General features: G+C 39.9%; 1 protein-coding gene across 2 annotated transcripts in view; it reads left to right on the forward strand.

The window, feature by feature from the left end:
* Nucleotides 1-18,809, forward strand: part of PRKX (protein kinase cAMP-dependent X-linked catalytic subunit) — a 139,338-nt gene that overhangs the window by 94,040 nt on the left and 26,489 nt on the right. The window contains exons 4-7 of one of the 2 annotated variants that reach the window (XR_008442700.1): nt 3,823-3,942; nt 10,520-10,615; nt 12,659-12,817; nt 14,864-14,921. Coding sequence is in view for 1 of the 2 variants with exons in the window: in XM_054008338.1 (XP_053864313.1) it covers nt 3,823-3,942; nt 10,520-10,615; nt 14,864-14,921 (274 nt within the window). In the remaining variant the exon portion in view is untranslated. The remainder of the gene's footprint in view (nt 1-3,822; nt 3,943-10,519; nt 10,616-12,658; nt 12,818-14,863; nt 14,922-18,809) is intronic. The other variant, XM_054008338.1, reaches the window with a different exon arrangement.

Here is an 18,809-nt window from a genome sequence, read left to right on the forward strand (position 1 = left end):
ATGAACAGTTTCAAGAAATGCAGGGCATGTAGAGGAGTGTGTTTGAAAATGTATTCTGACAGTTCTGTTGGAGCAAAACATCTTTAACTTTTGTCACATTTAAAACATTAACAAATTTAAACTCCTACAGTAAGAGCTCTCTTTTATAGGATTGCCTCAACAGCCTTTTTATTTCTAATAAACACCCAATTTAAAATTTCAGGCCTTACTTTTAAAATACGGTTTTCCCCCCTCCCTGAGATATAGCCAATTTATGTGTGTGGGGGGGGGGGGAGGGGGTTGTTGTTTTTTTATAAATTTCAAACGCAGTTATAGTGGTGGGATACAAAGCTTTGAAATGATTTTTTTTCATTCATTCTAGGAGTACTTTTGTCAAAATTTGACATAGAGTAAACTCTATATACCTCTTCTGTGATGGAGATGCCCCCCTTTCCCATTTCAACTCAAGAATATTCTTTAATGCTTTATCTTTTGACTACTTAATTTCAGGGAAGTGCGGGTCTTCAAATATGAAAACAGGATTTTTATCTTCACACTTAAAAAGAATCTCAAGATAGTGAAGCCAATGAAACTCTGAAAAAGATGCACCACAGATGTTTCACAGAGAACAGTTCAGTTTCTAGTTCATTACAACAATTAGTTATCTATTGTATATAGCATAGACAGCTGAATTACCACTTAACATTCCTTAATAACAGTGCTTAACTTTGGACAGTAAAGATAAATTTTGAATGGCTAGAAATGTATCCTGCCAAAACAATAAATGAGCCCTGAGTCAAAGCAGATAGTTAAATGTGTGTGTATATGTAATATAGTATAATACAAGTGTTTGCTTGAATTACATTACAGAGAGTTTAAATTTTAGCGGAGCTGTGTATCTGTGGAGAGAAGATATGCAACAATAAATATTTCTAAGCAAACTGAGCTTTAAAAAGTAATCAAACACAAGTTTGATGGATCCCTATTGATTTTTAGATTGGAACAAAGTTCAAAGCCGTATAGTCTAGTCTCCAATCTTTTTACGCACAAGATCACTTTTTGAACTTAAGACCAACCCAGGATCTACCCGGCCCCTTCCCCAAGGCTCACTCCATTCCCCCCTCCCTCCGTTACTTGCTCTCCCCCACCCTCACTCACTTTCACTAGGCTGGGGCAAGGGGTTCGGGTGCGGAAGGAGGTGCAGGCTCTGCGCTAGGGCCGAGGGGTTCGGAGTGTGGGAGGGGGCTCCGGGCTGAGCCTGGGGCAGGGGGTTGGGGTGCAGGAGTGAGGGGTGCAAACTCTGGGAGGGAGTTTAGGTACAGTGTGACCATATGACCCCTGCACCCAATCTTATAGAATCCACTGGACATTTCATGAGTTTTACTTTTTATTAGTGTCATTTATGGTTTATAGATCCAAAATCCTTCCAGGATCGTTGCAAATCAGTGTAGCATTCTGAACCGTGGGGTGTGCATGGCTGAGCCTGGGGGAGGGGGTTGGGGTGCAGGAGTGAGGGGTGCAAGCCCTGGGAGGGAGTTTGGGTGCAGGAGGGGGCTCCAGACTGTTGGGGTGCAGGAGAGGATGAGAGCTGCAGGCTCTGAAAGGGAGTTTGGGTGCAGGAGCGGGCTCTGGGCTGGTGCAGGGGATTGGGATGCGGGAGGGGGTGAGGGCTCTCGAAGGGAGTTTACATGCAGGAAGGGGCTCTGGGCTGGGGCAGTGGGGTTGTGGTGTGGGACAGGATGCGGGGTATGGGTGGGAGTTCTGGCATGAGTCCTTCAGATGTGTTTAAAGGTAGGGTTACCATATTTAAACATTTAAAAAAAGAGGATCCTCCACGGGGCTCTGGCCCCGCCCCCTCCCCTGAGCACCCCACATTCCCCCTCCTCCCTCCCAGCCACGCAAAACAGCTGCTCAAGCACTACCGGCTTCACGGTTTGCCGGGCGCAGCCTCCAGACCCTGCGCACCCGGCCAGGTGTTTCCCCAACGCAGCCGGAGCCCAGGAGGGGAAGCGCCCGGCCGGGGGCGCAGGGTCTGGAGGTCTGGGGGCTTCCTGACAAACCGTAAAGCCTGTAGCACTCGGGCAGCTTGGCTCTTCAGCTACACAAAGCTGAGGTGTCTGGGGGGAGCAGCAGCAGCCGCCGTCGCCACGGGGGAATCCGCCTGCTGCTCGCAGCCTGCTGGAGCCGCTCTAAGGTAAGCAGGGGACTGGGGTAGGGATGCCGGCAAAACAAAGCTGGGAGTATTTTCCCGGACACGTTCGGGTTTTTGGCAGTTCCTCCTGGACGGGGATTTGAGGAGCAAAAAGCCGGACATGTCCGGGGAAAATCCGAACTTATGGTAATCCTATTAAAGGGGAGGGCTGGGATTCTGCTGAAAGTTGTCATTTCCAGACACATGCAGGGAACCTTAAATAGCCACAGGGGTAGGGTTGTAGTGCACTGATGACTAGCAGAGATCAGAGTACAAAGTTAAACACTGAATCAGCAGATTCAAGGTGGGTTTTCTCAATGGCAGTATCTTACTGGGGGTTTTAGCAGCATTACATAAATGCCTCCTTGCATGATGCTGAAGTTACTACTATTACTATTCTTAGTATTACTAATAATATTCATGACTGATCAAAAGTGCCCTCATTGTACAGGTGACTCAGACCCAGGACTACAATGCACTATAAGGAACGTAATTTTAAATTGTCTAAAAAGTTATTTATTCACTGCATATTTAAGCTAGTTTGAAGGATTTCAGCTTTTGAGAAGATAACAAAAGTTTCATTTCCATATGAGCTGCAAGCTTTGTGGGGTAAACTGGCAGGGTGGATGCAGTCTCCAGGATTAGATGAAAGCTGTGCACTTACTGATTTTTATTTATTTATTTATTTTGCCTATTTCTCTGCCTTTTTTCTTACAAAATATAATGTTTATATTCAATGTTAAATTCTAATTATAAATATTGGAAATTTCGTAGCATGAAAATAAGATGCAAACATAGGAATATGAATGGATAAACAGAATGAACAACATGATTCTAAAAATCTTCAGCTGGGGGTTTGGGTGCAGGCAGGGGTGCAGGCTCCAGCTGGGAGGCGTTTACCACAGGCGGCTCCTGATCAGCGGCGCAGAGGGCTCAGGCAGGCTGCCTGCCTGCTGTGGCCCCATGCCGCTCCCAGAAGCAGCTGGCTGCTGGCACATCTCTGCCTGCGGCCCCTGGGGAGAGAGCGGGGGGGAGGGCAGTGGGTATCTCTGCGCTGCCTGTGCCTGCAAGCGCTGCCCCCATTGCTTACATTGCCCGGGAACCAATCAATGGGAGCTACATGGGTGGGCCGCAGAGATGTGCCAGCAGCCAGCCACTTCCGGGAGCAGCATGGGGACATAGCAGGCAGGGAGCCTGCCTGAGCCCCCTGCACCACCGGATTTTTAGCCCCAGAGATCACAATCAACTGGCCAAGGCTCCAGGATTGACCAGTCGATTGCAATCAACGGATTGGTGACCACTGGTCTAGTGAATAGAGCACTGTACTGGGAATCAGGAAACCTGGTTTCTATTCCTATCTTTATCACTAACCTCCTATGTGACCCTGAGCAAGTCATTTCACTTCCCTATACCTCTGTTATAGGAGTTCAGAGTAGATAATTACAATGCCCTTTTTCTGACTTTGTATGAAATGATTAAAAACAGCAATATTCTTGACTTACCACTTGTAATATACATTTAGAGCTTTGTGGACTTGACTGTTCCAAACATTAGTGTGCCTATAGTATTAATTTTATTTATAGTTTCAATCCAGCCCTTTAAAACAGTAAGTGAAAGTTTAGATGTTGTTTTTGTTGGTTCGTTTCTCTTAGAACATGGACGCTGTGTGGCACACCAGAATACCTTGCGCCAGAAGTGATACAGAGTAAAGGTCATGGAAGAGCCGTGGACTGGTGGGCTCTAGGAATTTTGATATTTGAGATGCTGTCGGGGTAAGTGTTTCTCCGGTGATACTAAGTACATAACATTCACTCTATTTCAGTATTCCGAATAACAAGTTTGAAATTTTTGGGTATATGTTAAGTCTATTACTAATTAGATTATCTTGTCTTACTGTGAAGAAAAGAATTAAGAGCCTATGAGAGAGACTGCAAAGATGTACCCAATTAAGAATGCAAAATAATTTAGCCATACAACTCCCAGTAACCTGACTGGAGATTCTGAAGCAAAATCCCAGTTTACAGTTGAAAATATTGTGCTCAAAATTCTGCAATTCTATATTCTCCCATCATGGAGTTCAGTTTGAACCTCCATAAAATATTTATTTAATAATCAATTATACCTTTCTCAAAGGTTGAGTGAACTGCAAACTAGCACTGTAACTTGTCTGTTTGGCAATTCTTTGAAGAGAAGTGAGCAAGCTTCATAAAGGGTAACTCACCTGATTTATGGTTCAAGAATTAAGAAAATATATTTATATATTTATATACATGCGGGCAGGGGACTGGACTCGATGACCTCTCGAGGTCCCTTCCAGTCCTAGAATCTATGAATCTATGAATCTATGAATTTAAACACATTTCTTTTTCCTTAAAAAAAAAAAAAAAAAAAAAAGGGTGGTATGATCAAACTTCATTATTTTCTACCCTCTCACTCTAACTTATATTTCAGTTGGAGGCTTAGGGTTTTTTACAGAATTTAGATTTTGTGCATGGACTGTTCTTGTGCAGAGAAAGGCTACTAGTTGGCTCTAAAGAGCCTGGTATAACTTTAAGGCTGAGACTTTAACAACTATATCAAAAACCTCTCCTGTCTTATGGAAGTTGGAATATGGCAATTGGAAAACAGATTCTGCATTATTTCATTTTGTGCACTCTGTTATGGTGCTTTATTTCTTTGGATGAAAAGTTTATTACTAGTACAGTAAATTCCAAAAAGGTGCAGGAGGAGAGGGGTAAAAAAGCAAAAGCTATCCAGGGATTCTTTCTTGAGTTCATATGCTTATAAACTTTATTTCCAGCAATATTTTGGGATTCACTAGATGGCAGTGTTCTCAGAAGACAAACTTAAAATCTTTGCCACTAAAGAAAGATTTCTTGATATTACAAATACATTCATTTAAGTATTTGAGTTAAATATTAAGGAGGAAAATTGAAACTCATATGTTGTCAGGTTTTTAATCAATGTAATTTTTAAAATTAAAAATATAAATGGAAAATTAATATAGTTCTTCCTGTTTCAGCTATTTGATTATACTGAAAATAAAAGCCCAATTGCGTATTTACTTGTATATCAGGGGTCGGCAACGTTCGGCACGTGGCTCGCCAGGGTAAGCACCCTGGCGGGCCGGGCCAGTTTTATTTACCTGCTGACGCGGCAGGTTCGGCCGATCGCAGCCCCCACTGGCCACAGTTCGCCGTCCCGGGCCAATTGGGGCGGCAAGAAGCCGTGGCCGAATGTTGCCGACCCCTGTTGTATATTATATATAAAGACTTCAAATTTTTTTTTAAAACTATACCTTTCTTTGCATGTGTACTGCATGTCTGCTGAAAATGTACTGGAATAAAAAGAGGACTGATGGAATTTTATCACTAATGCTGCCATACAGCAGTATAAAAGGGTATCTCTTTGGGCCGCACATGTGTCTTGTGCCTCTTTGTGCTCCTGTACAAGGGTATGAAGAGTAGAATGGCTATAACCCTCTCTCATTTCCCATTTACTGCCTGTGGCAGCAAGACAGAACCCACCGAGTATCTGATCTACCACTCTCTTCCGAGACTTTAAACAGGTTGTTTTTCAACTTTTTAGGAGACAAAATCTTCTCATACTTCCATTCCAAAGATGTCCTCCCCCAGCCTCCCACCCCAGCCCCGAAAAAAAAATTGAAGAAAATCCAAACTAAGACATTGGTCTAGGACCCTCCTGTACACAACCTGGTATAGTAGGGCAAGGCATGTCACGCCAACTGCCGTGTCTTCATGGTGGAATCTTAAAACGTCAGGATTCAAACCCTGCCTATCCTTTAACAGACGTAGGTGATACCTGTTCTGCCTAATGTCAAATATTGGTTATTTAACAAGTTAGATGTTTCGATCTGTAGTCATGTCAATCTGTAGTCATGTCATCAGAATGTTGCCAAATGAAAATTCTTCTTTTAATGAAGGGATATTGGCATGAATTATGGGTTGTTTTTATAGTGTAGCTCTACATGATACTGGAGCTTACCTAAATAGACAGGGCAGTAAGTTATCTACCGTTCTTTTTTCCTACAGCTGTCAGCACTTGGATTTGTTATCCTTTTTTTTTATGGCGAGGAGGGGCAGATGCTTCTATTGTACCTTTTTAGTGACAAAATCCATATTTAATCCTCTGAGATTGATTTCAGTGCCATCCCATGGATCAGTCAACATAGAGAGTAGTTTACAACGGTCTTTCTACAGAAATTTTCAGCACCACAACACACCTATGATTAAGGCTAATATTTTGTCATGGATATTTTTAGTAAGCCAGGGACAGCTTCTTTGAATTTTTTCTTTATTGCCCGTGACCTGTCCATGACTTTTACTAAAAATATCCATGATGAAATGGTGATTTAAAGTGGGCTTGGAATTTTCATCTGAAATCCGTGTGATTTGTAGTCATTTGAATATCTTCTGGGACTTAACTCCAGATTTGTGAAGCAGTTGTGCAGAAAGTTCTGACTCCTGCACATAGTGGAACACAGAAGCCATGGGAAGTCATAATGAAGCAGGGTCAGGCAGTCCCCAGGAAATTTGACCTACCCCTTATGTGACTTTGAAGTTTAAGACTGAAACATTGAATTTGACATGGTATTCCATAGGGAGGCAGTGAGGAGAGCACTCCAGGGGATGTACTTTTGTCAGCCTTCATTCCTAAGCAGACAGTACTACTGTGTTCTAAGTCAACTGTCGCTTTTTTTTTTTTTTTTTTAAGATTGGCAGCTTCATTAATAGTTAGAGAATTATTACAGTGGTCAAGCCTGGAGATCATGAAGATGTGAATCACCATAAAAAAGTCTGAACATGACAGAAGGGACACAGCCTGCTTGTCAGCTGTAGATGGAAAAGGGTGCCTACCATGTCTGTGGCTGTTGGGGTATCCAGAAGCAATGAGAACTCCAGGTGAACAGTGATCTGCAGTGGGTTCAAATTCTAGCCAGGCCTACACTGTGAAGGGACATGGTCAACATTAATTAAAAATAAAAAAAAAATCCAGATTTTTTTTATCTATTATTGTGACAGGTCACAGCTAGATTACAGTAGCTGAAAAAGAATAGAGATTTTTTTTTTCAATTTATACATTTGATAACTTATCAATTTTGCTGATTTTTCTTATGTTTGTATGGGTCTTTAACACAGCAACAGGGGAGAGGAACTTAAAAATGAAGGGGGGAGATGTTTGTAAAATCACAAATTTGATGGACACTCGGGGCAGCTGGAATTTCTGCTTCTTTTTTTTATGACTAATTTCAAGTTGGTGTAGTATCCGATTTAACTTTGCTGTCTGTGCTCCTTTAAACTTATTTGGGACATTCATCAGATAACTATAATGTTGAGGGTTTTGTTTTGCAGTTCTTTTTTTAAAGGCTAACAAGCTTTTCAAGGAAAACATGCTAACCTTCTTAAAAGTTGCTGAATGTCCTATCATATGTTGCTTAGTCTTTCTTTTGTTTTCTTTTACTAGTTCCACTTGGGTGCTATCAGATTTTCCTTTCATGCAAAATATGGTTGCATGTAATATTCCCCATGTCAATATCCCTGAGATGTCAGTATTCTCAAGAATAGATGAAGAACTCCGCCTCTGGGAATATATTTGATATGTAGGAGTTGAATAAAAGTGGATATATATATAGTCACAAACAAAATCCCTGCTCCACTGCTAGTCATAGGGATTATTCATGTCTGATTAGAGTAGTATCCTATAAAATGAACACAATATAGTGAAGTGCTTTCTAACCATAACTGAACATTTAGCATTTTATAAATAGGACCAGTCTTCCAAGATGCTGCCATTTTGGTTTTTCTCTGAGATTAATGTTAAAGGTCAAAGCTGTGTTAAGCAATTAAGTCTTTGGAAGAGAAAACAAATGTATACTCCAGCAATAGCGTACTGCTTATAAAATGTGTCTGCAATTGTCAACAGTAGAGAATTATTGAAGCACAAATTTGCATTCCAATATTATTATTTTACTGAATGGAATCCAGATGTCAGCAGTGCTTTCTGCTCCAGAAGCTCTCTAAGCAACTGATGGAGTACATATCTGTCCTATGTAGCAGTTACAATTAGATTTGAATGGCATACTTTTGCAGAAAGAAATTGCATTTTTAATTTGTGGCAGTGTAATAACTTGTACTGATTGTTAGACTCATTCATTCCCTATCATATTTCTCAATGTCTCACCTGGGCTTTTCCATGGGAGAGAATCCAATCATTTTAAAAAAAATGTTTTTGAGAGAAATAAGATGGAAGTAACTTCCATCAAAAAAATCTTCTTACGTAAAATTCATTTTTTATAATGCATGCACCAAGTCAAAAATAGGATTATGAATCTTAATCATAAATACAAAATTGAAAGTTTAGAGTTTAATATCATTTGGATGAATAAAAATATTACACAGATGCAACACAATTCTATAGGCTGTCCTAAATAAGAAACAGGACATCCATTCAATCTCTCTGCTATATAAGGGGGAATAAACTGAGCACATCTAAATTTTGATATTCTCGCTTGCTACCTTGTTCTTTCTTGTAGTTGTCTGAGATAGGAATTTAGGCCCAGATTTTTAAAGATATTTAGGCACATTTTTAAAAGACAGTTTGGCACTTTGAAGCCTAAATCCCACTGACATCTGGACTCTGAAGTACTTAAATTACTTTTGAAAATGAGACTTAGGTTCCTAAATCAATGAGTATAGCTGTGCCTAAATACCTTTAAAAATCTGGACCTTAGACTTCAGAAAAACTTGTGATTGTATGTTCTGAAGTTTCCCGGACAAATAGCTCCACTATTTCTTGGTGAGATCATCCAAACAAGGTTTATTGTTACTTTTCCCTTTATGGAGGGGGAAAAAAAAAAAAAAGTTCCACCCTCTTGTCTGTTCTTACCAAAAATATTTTAGTTATTTTCTTTGGTGAAGGTATGGCCATTTTTTGTTGTTGTTGGTTGTTGTTTTCTTGGACACTCAAACAGCATCTAGGGAAACTCTGAACTTGGTTGTTGCCTGTGACTGTGGTTTGGTAACTACAGTGTATGAGGTATGTTAATCCAGTTACTGTACTTGTTACATGAAGTTACAATCTGGTATATTGAAACAATTGTCCAGTTAGTATCTACCTGACATACAGTATGGAACAAGAGACTAAATTAAAAAAACAAAAACACAAGGCTTCAGAAAAAAAAGTCATGTAGGAGGAAAATGTTTGTTGTTCTGGCACTAACCAAGTGTTTGCAACGAATTAGCACCTAATGTACACATTTAAAAAAAGGAGCTAAGTGTGTTAACACAGTAGGGATGAAACTAACTTTTAAATGTGTTAGAACCTAATGTAGATAGGATTTAACATGGTTTTATTCAGCACTTCTTTAAACATTTTAGCAATACATTAAAAACACCAGCCTTCTTCCTAGTCTACATAAGGCATTACACTACTAAAGACTTGATGTAAAGTTAAAAAATAGTGGTGGTGCTTTTTCCCCCTACAGCCTTGACACCAGTGAAGATGAGGAGCTGCAACCCTTTTCAATTTTAGAAGCATAAGCAGTGACACCACATTCCATGTATGGGTGGTGGCTGTAAGAGCAGTAGTTACACAGTAGCTTCTTTTGATAAAAAAGATTCCCCTGGGTAACTTTTAGGAAGGTGGATGTCCAGAATTCCAGGAAATGTATGGAGTCCAGAATTCAGTTTATTAAGTCTACCGAAGTGATATATTTCCACAGTGATACATGTATCCTTTCTGGTGAGCAAATAGGTCAGCCTATAGAAAGGGAACCCCAAGAGAGGATACAAATTCTTAGTTGTTGCAAGAGGTGCAGCAAAAAAAAAAAAAAAAAAGAGGCAACTGGCTCCTTATTTTTATATTGTCTTTTAAAGGTAAGGAACTACAGTTTCATAATTAATTCTGGAATTGGCAGCCAAGGTGAAGGGAAAGTCAGTAGTGTTCAGACTAGAAGGGAAGAACTGGTTTTGGTGAATGCTGTCAAATTTCACCAATAGGGAAGAAGCCAAAGCACAGACTTTCTAAGGGAAATCTTCCCTCACTATAGGTGACTGACCTTTCTCTTGTAATATTAAAAATTGTTCTCAGTATTTAAATTTTCATATATTCTGAATATTTTCTGTACATTCTATGTTTTGCAGAATAGCTATCTTAATTGGGTTACAGAGGTGTGGTTAACCCTGACTTCAATACGCAATGCCTCGTTGCATACAGAATAACTATGTACTTAACAATCTGGTCAGCAGATAAATTACTTCAACATAATACCATTATACATTTTTGCAGATAACTAAAGAAAGCTGTGTTTTGGTTGTTTAATTCAAATAGGTTTCCTCCATTTTTTGATGACAACCCATTTGGTATATATCAGAAGATTCTTGCTGGCAAAATAGATTTCCCCAGACATTTGGATTTGTATGTGAAGTAAGTATACTGGCTTTCATCACTAAAATGTTTATTTTTAATTATCTCTTTAGCATAGTTTGAAAGGATCTGCATAGGAGGATACCTTTTTGCGGTATTTTAAAATGCTTTGTTGCAAAATATATTGGACTAAATTTAGTCCTGAAATCAAAGTGAAAACATATTTAATATGTTTCTCTCTCCCATCTCCTGTGAATGCCCCTTCAAGCACAAGGCTTCTCACAAGACCATTATTAAAGCTGCATCAGCAGATTTCATGAGCATGCATCAGCTTATTATATGTGCTTATGCTGACTGATCCTAGTATCCCATACTTGTACATATTCTGAACAGTTGCTGCCCTCGAAATGCTGCTGCTGCTGCTACCAGTTTCCTGCAGTTTCCTCTTCTCATCCATTTTGTTTTAATACAATCCTTCTCAACAAAGAGTCCGCATGTGCTGTCTGCAGTAATTTCTGGATACGTGGCCAGAAGGTGAACAGTACAAAGTTGGTTTCTTTGTCATTGATAACTAGGCCATCGTGATGAAAAGCAATTAAACATAGGGTACTGTCAGCATCTGTTTGTATTTCTCAGTCACACTGACTCATAATCACTGACTTGTATCATCCGGTAAATTCTGATGCTATGAAAGACATTCTAGTCACCGCACTCACCAAGTGTATCCAAGTTCTATTGTAAGTTGAGAAAGATGGCCATTAATGAGCAGTTAGGCTACTTTAGGTATCATACCCTTTGAATACTCTCTCTTTTCCTGGTTCTCCTTCTACTTCTTTAGGTATTTTTGTAATGTCTTTCTTGATGGGTAATCTTCCTCCTTCCTCCCCACCTTCGGGGGAGAGGGGGTTGCACATGGCTCTGTTCTTCACCCCCAGTTCTTTCCTTTTACATCTTTTTGGATGAGCTCATCTAGTGTTTCTTTATACTGTTGACTCACCAATCTATCACTTCACTCCTAACCTGTTTCCCACTATCCAATTCTTTATTTCATCCTACCTCTTCCTTGACTTCTCACCATCAACTTAAACAGACCTCCCTAATTTTTTACTATGAACTCAACCCCTATTCTTTCATTTTTGACATATCTCTTCCTCTCCTCTCCCTCCCCGCCCCCCCACATCCAGGTTGTGCCCAAATAATTCTTTCTCCACAACATTTCCATAATGTCTAGCCATTAAAGACTCTTGACAAGGCTTTGATCTGTCACCTTTGATACTGCAGCCTCTTTTTATCTTTCCCACTTGATGCCCATACCATTCCCTATAATCCTTGGAGAAAACAGCTGCTTTTCTAGACTGTTGATCTGACTATGCCACACCACTTTCTCCTCTTCCACTGTTTCAAGTTCAAGTTTTGTGTTACTGCCAGTAAGGCTCTGCATAACTCTCTGCCTTTTCTACTTCTAACCTAGTCTTTTTTCACATCGCTTTTCACTCTGCCTCTGATGTTATCCTTGTTGCCAGTTTATCTGACTCTCCCGCAACAGTCTGTGCTTTATTCCCTCCCATCCCCTACATGTGAAATGCCTTTCCTGAACTTTCATGCCCTGACCATTATCCTTTTCTAGTTCAAATCTGTACTCAAGAACCACTTCTGACATAAATTACAAGAATTTTGCCATCTAATAATCCCTTGGTTTGAAGGTATTTGTCTGTAGCTGTCCCCTGCCCACACTGTTCCCCATTGAAAAATAGAACAACTAATAGATGTGTCAGTCACCTCCCTGACCACTCTGTTTTGAAAAGTGTGTGGTGTGTGGTTTTGGTTTTTGGGTAAACTCTTCAGGGCGAAGATGTCATCTCTTGTGTTTTGGAAATGCATAACAATGGGGGTGCCATTGCAGTCTAAATTATTATTATTCAGCAGGTCTGATCTAGGATGTCGGCACCTACTTGAATTCAACACTATATGTAATGAACTGTTAGAACACTTGACTTGTTAATCCTGTGTATAAAGTAGGACATTAAGGAAGCACTGCACTGTTTCTTAATGCAGATGTTAATTTGGATACTCCTTCTCTTTGAATGCAACGTACTTTCACAGCTTCAGTGACAACTCAACATCATTGAGTCAGTTCCTGTCTCAGCTGTGTATTTTCTGCATTTCCAAGGCTTGTTTGAGGAGCAGTCAAAAGAAGAGCTCTACAACTTACTCTGCTAAGAGTCATCAATTAAATAACACAATGCTGATATAAATGACACAGTAAGCGACTACACAAACTTGTTTCTAACCCAGTGGGATCCAGCAATAGATCTGGCCCTTCATTTCTAATTTGAATTACTTTTCACTCTTCTATTTGAAAGGGTGTCTCTTTGTTTAGAACAATAATGGTTAAATTTCTCCTCCTCACTCACCCATCCTTAAGTGTCCTCTGGGATGCCCTGGGAGGAGAAGAAATTCCTTCAGGAATGACTACAAATGACTGAATCACAGGACTGAATCTAAATCCAGCCATTTACTGGCTGAAATGTTTATGGGAGATTAGGAAATCTCCTTCCAATGTCACGTTTGTATTCCCATATAGCTGGCAGCTGAGTGGGTTTTTTTCCACTGAGTTTCAGAAATATTTGCTCTGCCATATATGACAGTTTTCAAGCTGTTTAGTAAATTTATTATTCAGTTCACCATTTTCAATATGCCCCAAACTAAGATTTCTAGGTTTCTCAAAGGAAAAAAACTATATTTATTTGCTGGGTTAGATAAATATGGATCTGATTTTTTTTCCACAATCTTTCTCTGAGGAACTCCTGTTTTGAAGTCCCGTCATACAAGGAAGATTGCAGTAGCACTTCTTTCTTCTTTAGGCTGCAAAACAGCGAAGATGGCTAAGCTGTATGTTTTGTCTTAGACATTGATTATTGTGGAACATACAAAACTGTTACTTGGCTTTTATTGAAGAGGATAAGTTGTAGATAATTAAGAATATAGCCATTGAGAGAACATGTAATTCACTGTAGAAATTTATTGCTGAATTTCTCTGTAATACCTGTGTATATCCAGGGTAATTTCACTGGGCTCTAGTGTAGACATGCCCTAAGTCAACCTATGTTAGGTTGACTTACAGCCACCGCAGTAATTACTACCCACCTTCTGTTGGTAGTGTACGTCCTCACCAAGAGCGCTTCCACTGTCTGAGGTGCTGAGCCCTCCATGCCGCTCCCTGCTGGGAGCACAGCTCCCTTCCACCCCACCCCCAGCTCTTGGTGCCCCGCTACTGGCTGGGAGTGGGGGGCAGCCTTCTGAGCTCCTCACCTCCCAAAGGGAGGAACCTCCGGGCAGCAGCCTGGCTGGGAGCAGCTACCTAGGGACAGCCGGACTTTAGATGCTTGGCTTTCTTGTCAATTTCACAGCTCCAGCACGGAGCCATGAAATTAAGACAGCCAACAGAAGATGTAAGATGGCATCTCCCTAACTACATCAACATAAGCCATGCACCTCTCATGGAGGTGGAATAGTTATGTTGGTGTAGTAGGGCACTTATATTGGCAGGACAAGGTTGTAGTTAGGTCAACGTAAGATGATTTGTGTAGACCGGGCCTTAATGGAGTTATTCTGGATTTACACTGGAATAACCAAACAAAATGTGATCCTTGATTTTGTTGTTAACATAGTACTTACAAATGTATTTACATAATACTTTTGATTTTTCTAAGTGTTGTCTCAGCTTTTAAAAAGTTGAATTTAGCTTTATGCAAAGCTCATAAAACGACATTAGTTTCAAAGTATACATTTCATTTTCTACGGAGGACTTCTGAATGCAAGCTAGTCCCTACTATATTTTAAACAGAGAACTTGCTGTTCCACATTTTCTCTATTTTTAACTGAGGTAGAATTAAATATATTCTTGGCTAAAACCGAACGATTGAAAAATATATCTCTTTTTTAATTTGCTATAAGGTCTAGTCTAAAAACATGTTCTGAAGGAAGTTCAGTTTTGACTTGAGATTTTGAATGCCTAACAAAATGCAAAGGGGAAGGTTAGACATTTCAGGCAAGGAACTTGTATCCCAAATCTTTTCTTAAGAAACTACACTCTATAGAGAGATTCACCTCTGTTCCTCTGAGACAGGTTACCTGTTTTCATACCAGTCTTGAACCCTTTGAATGTAAGACGTTCTGAAATAGGAAAAACATGAATTGTTAAAACACACACAATGTTTATGCTGGTAAAATAAAAGTGCTTTCAGTGGTTTGTAGCATGCATATCCCAATGAAATAAAACCATGACAAATGTTTCCTCTGTTACAGGGACCTTATTAAGAAGCTTCTAGTGGTTGACAGGACAAGGCGATTGGGAAATATGAAGGTTAGTGTTAAATATGTTTTTAAATGTATACGTGAATTTTGAGGTCCACTTGTGCTTCTGTTGTGTTACTTAGGACTGAACATCTGAATTAGCATATGAAAAATATTAAGTTACGTTTTTGTGTTCTGAATGTTGGATGAATGCTGTAATTGATTTTTGTCTTAAACTTTACAAGAGTACCTCTGTTACATTTAATTGCTGTTACTGGTGTTGAATATATAATTGCACCATACTTTCAATTTAATGTAAGCAAAAGAGAAAACATTAGTGAGGAAGAAGTGGGGGAGGTGTATGTATGTGATGGAGTGATCTACTGCAATGGGCTGCCATCTAGCACTTTGTCCAGATGCACTCCTTTCCTCTGCTTTCCTCTGAAATTCTATTTCCTTGGCCAGTTTTAATGATCCCCCCTCCCCCGCCCCGCGGAACAACCTCATCCTGCAACTGTGTGTGTAAGCATGCAAATGACTCTGAGTGTTAAAATATTTTAAATATTTTCAAGCTGTTTTGTTTTAATGTTACTAAAATTTGGAAAATTACTACAACTAGTACATGTTAAAAAGATGTTTTCTTTGCAGGCGAAGGTACCCAATACTAAATTGGCTTCATTTGGAAAGTGTTTTGTTTTGTTTTGTTTTTTCAGTTTAAATGGTTTCTCCTGTAATGTTGTGGCACCCCCACAGTCAAAGGAAATGGTATCAGCATTCTTGTTACAGTGATAATTCACAAGCAGTAGATCCCAGATCCCCTACTTGTCAACATTCTGTTGTGGAATTAATTTAATACCATGTCCATAAGGAGGTAAATGTGCAGCTTTTCTGAAGAAGAGAGGTGTGTGTGTATGTTTATGTACACGTTGTACAGCATACTCTCTAAATATAGAACAAGGATAGAAAATCACATCAAGGTGTGATCCTAATAACATATCCTGTTTCGTGTTTATGTGGAATAAAAATCTGATATTGAGATGTGAGCATCCTAGAAATTCCTGTAGATTTAAATGTGTACTCTCAGCTGCCCACCGAGGTAACCTGCAACATTCAAGCATATAGATGTCCAATAAAATGTCCTTTGTTACCATTTTTCTACTATTCTAAATCTCATCATGGATGTGGATCCCTCTTTTCAAAAGGAAAGATTCTTCCGCCCATTTTCTTCATATTGCCTCTATATAAATCCATGGTACGCCCACATTTTGAATACTGCGTGCAAATGTGGTCGTCCCATCTCAAAAAACATATATTGGAATTGGAAAAGGTTCAGAAAAGGGCAATAAAAGTATTAGGGGCATGGAACAGCTTCTATATGAGGAGAGATTAATAGGACTGGGACTTATCAACTTGGAAAAGAGATGACTAAGTGGGGCTATAATAGAGGTCTCTAAAATTATGACTGGTGTGGAGAAAGTAAATAAAGTGTTATTTACTCTTTCTCATAACACAAGAACTAGGGGTTACCAAATGAAATGAATAGGCAGCAGGTTTAAAACAAACAAAATGAAGTATTTATTCATACATGCACAGTCAACCTGTGGAACTCTTTGCCAGGGATATAGTGAAGGCCAAGACTACAACAGGGTTGATTAAAAAAAAAAAAGACTCATGGAGGATAGGTCCATCAATGGCTATTAGCCAGGATGGGCAGGGATGGTGTCCCTAGTCTCTGTTTGTCAGAAGCTGAGAATGGGCAACGAGGGATGAATCATTTGACAATTACCCGTTCTGTTCATTCCCTATGAAGCACCTTGCATTGGCCACTATTGGAAGACAGGCTACTGGGCTAGATGTACCTCTAGTCTGACCCGGTATGGTCATTCTTACGTTTACCCTTATTCACCATGTGACATGTGTTCCCATTGTTTTCAGTTTAAATATCAGTCAACGTAAAGGTCAGATTCTGTCACATTACATTATATCAATTTTACAGAAAAGGGTAATATTAGTATCCACATTTTGCTTATCACTTGTATAGCACAGAGCAGACAATGTCCCAAAAAGAAATAATAAGGAATAAGTATACTGTTGTATACAAAAATCAGTCTCATTTAAAATGTTAGAGTAATTTCCCCTAACCATATGAACACATTCAGCCATATCTTCCATCTAGATTGCAATATAGAAGCTAGCAGCATATGGATCCCACCTAAATCTATTTTGTGGCTATATAGTCACAAAAAACTTTAGACTTGGCTTACAAATTAAGGTGTAATTGAGGGATTTAAACAATGGTGCAGCAGCTTTTTCTCTCCAATGATTACCATGTCTGTGTGGTACTTGCTTATTCTGAAGCAATATTAAGTTTATAGTTAAGCATTTTACTGTAAATGTAAGAGATTGCCATAGCAATCTAGCATTTTTGTGTTAGTTTTTAAGGCATTTATAAAATGTTAATGTGGTAGAGTAACTGAAGAGAAATAAGTGTAACATTGAAAATGATGGATGTGAAGAAATTGGGTTAGAAATTGGAAAATTAGACATTAAAATTGTTTGGAATTCTGATTACTAGTACTGTTTAACTTCTGTTTGTTTCTTAGGCATCAGTATAAAAGGCTTTTCTAGTATGTACCAGTCTGCATGCTACTGTAGGTGCACATGGGCCTCGGGCACCAGATGGAATTATTTTAAGTAGCAGTATCTGGGGTCACACTTGCACCCTGTGGGCCTATATGAGGGTGTTTAAAGGGCAGGGTGGTCTCAGTTCCCCTTACCTCACATGGCAGTCAGACAGAACCTAGTGAATGTCTGATCTGCTGCCATTTAGCTTTGGCTAAACCTTCTACAGGTCTTTTAAAAACCTTCAGAACTTCAATTATCTTGACTTACAATTGCAGTCATCATCTCTGCCCATCTAGACTGAGTAGTGACCAATATCTCCCTCTCTGCACAGGGTACCTTAGAGTTGCAGACTCAAAGCCTGTGGGCTTGAATCTTTATCCATCCTGTGATGAGTAAATCCCTTTAAGATTAACACAACAGGTGTCTCTTCTACCTAGAAGTCGCATATACCAAGCAGAAATTCAGTGTGCCTATTGTTCTCTGCTTAGAAAACTAAGTCATGATATATGAGGTGGAAGTTCTGTCTTTTGCAACAATCAAGATTTGATGAGACAAGCTCCAGAGTTCTGCTACTGGACAAGCCAAAATCATCCATGCCCCATCTAGCAGAAAAAAAAGCACTGAAGTTCAGTACCAAGAAGATGGTGGTTGTATTAATACCTAGCCCTTGGTACCAAAGCCAACCCCAACATCTTTGCTATCCAAGCCATACCAACACCTCTGGTGTCGAAGTCCAGCATTAAGAGAGGCTGCTCTGAACGCAGTGCCAGAGATTCTGGGAGGAGCGAAGTATCTTCCTATAAGGAAAAACTACGTAAAGTCTCTGTAGATAAATCCACCAGGCCCTTGACAATATTAAGGACTGAGAGAAGGATCAGCCTGCAGCAGAAAGGACTTTTCCAGCAGCTAGCCCAATTCTGGTGATGTGCCCCTTAACATTGATGCCTGTCATGGAAGATGAATCCAGGGGAGAACTGGGGCAGTCATCAATGCAGAACAACCTTCTGATACCACATTAGACCCCCCTCCCCCGTACCAAGAGAGCCATATCCTTCTGCATATGAAGCCTGCTTCTTCAAACGATGGTCTCTATTGTATTCCACTGCGGGTTTACGCATGCGCACCGTGCGTCCAGAACCAGAGATCTTGAAAGTAATAATGTCTGTTGGTCAGTGCATGTGCCCTTGGTTCACCTCATGGTTTCATACGAAGTGATAAAGGGCAGAGAAGACAGACTGTGGCACCAGTTCCTTCTCATCCCTGCATGGTCTAGGTCGGAATTATTAGTGTCCTCTCGTGTGTGACGCACTTTTAAATATAGAGTTGTACTTAA

This window comes from Malaclemys terrapin, chromosome 1, assembly GCF_027887155.1.
Source record: "Malaclemys terrapin pileata isolate rMalTer1 chromosome 1, rMalTer1.hap1, whole genome shotgun sequence".
In the NCBI taxonomy this organism is placed as follows: Eukaryota; Metazoa; Chordata; order Testudines; family Emydidae; genus Malaclemys; species Malaclemys terrapin.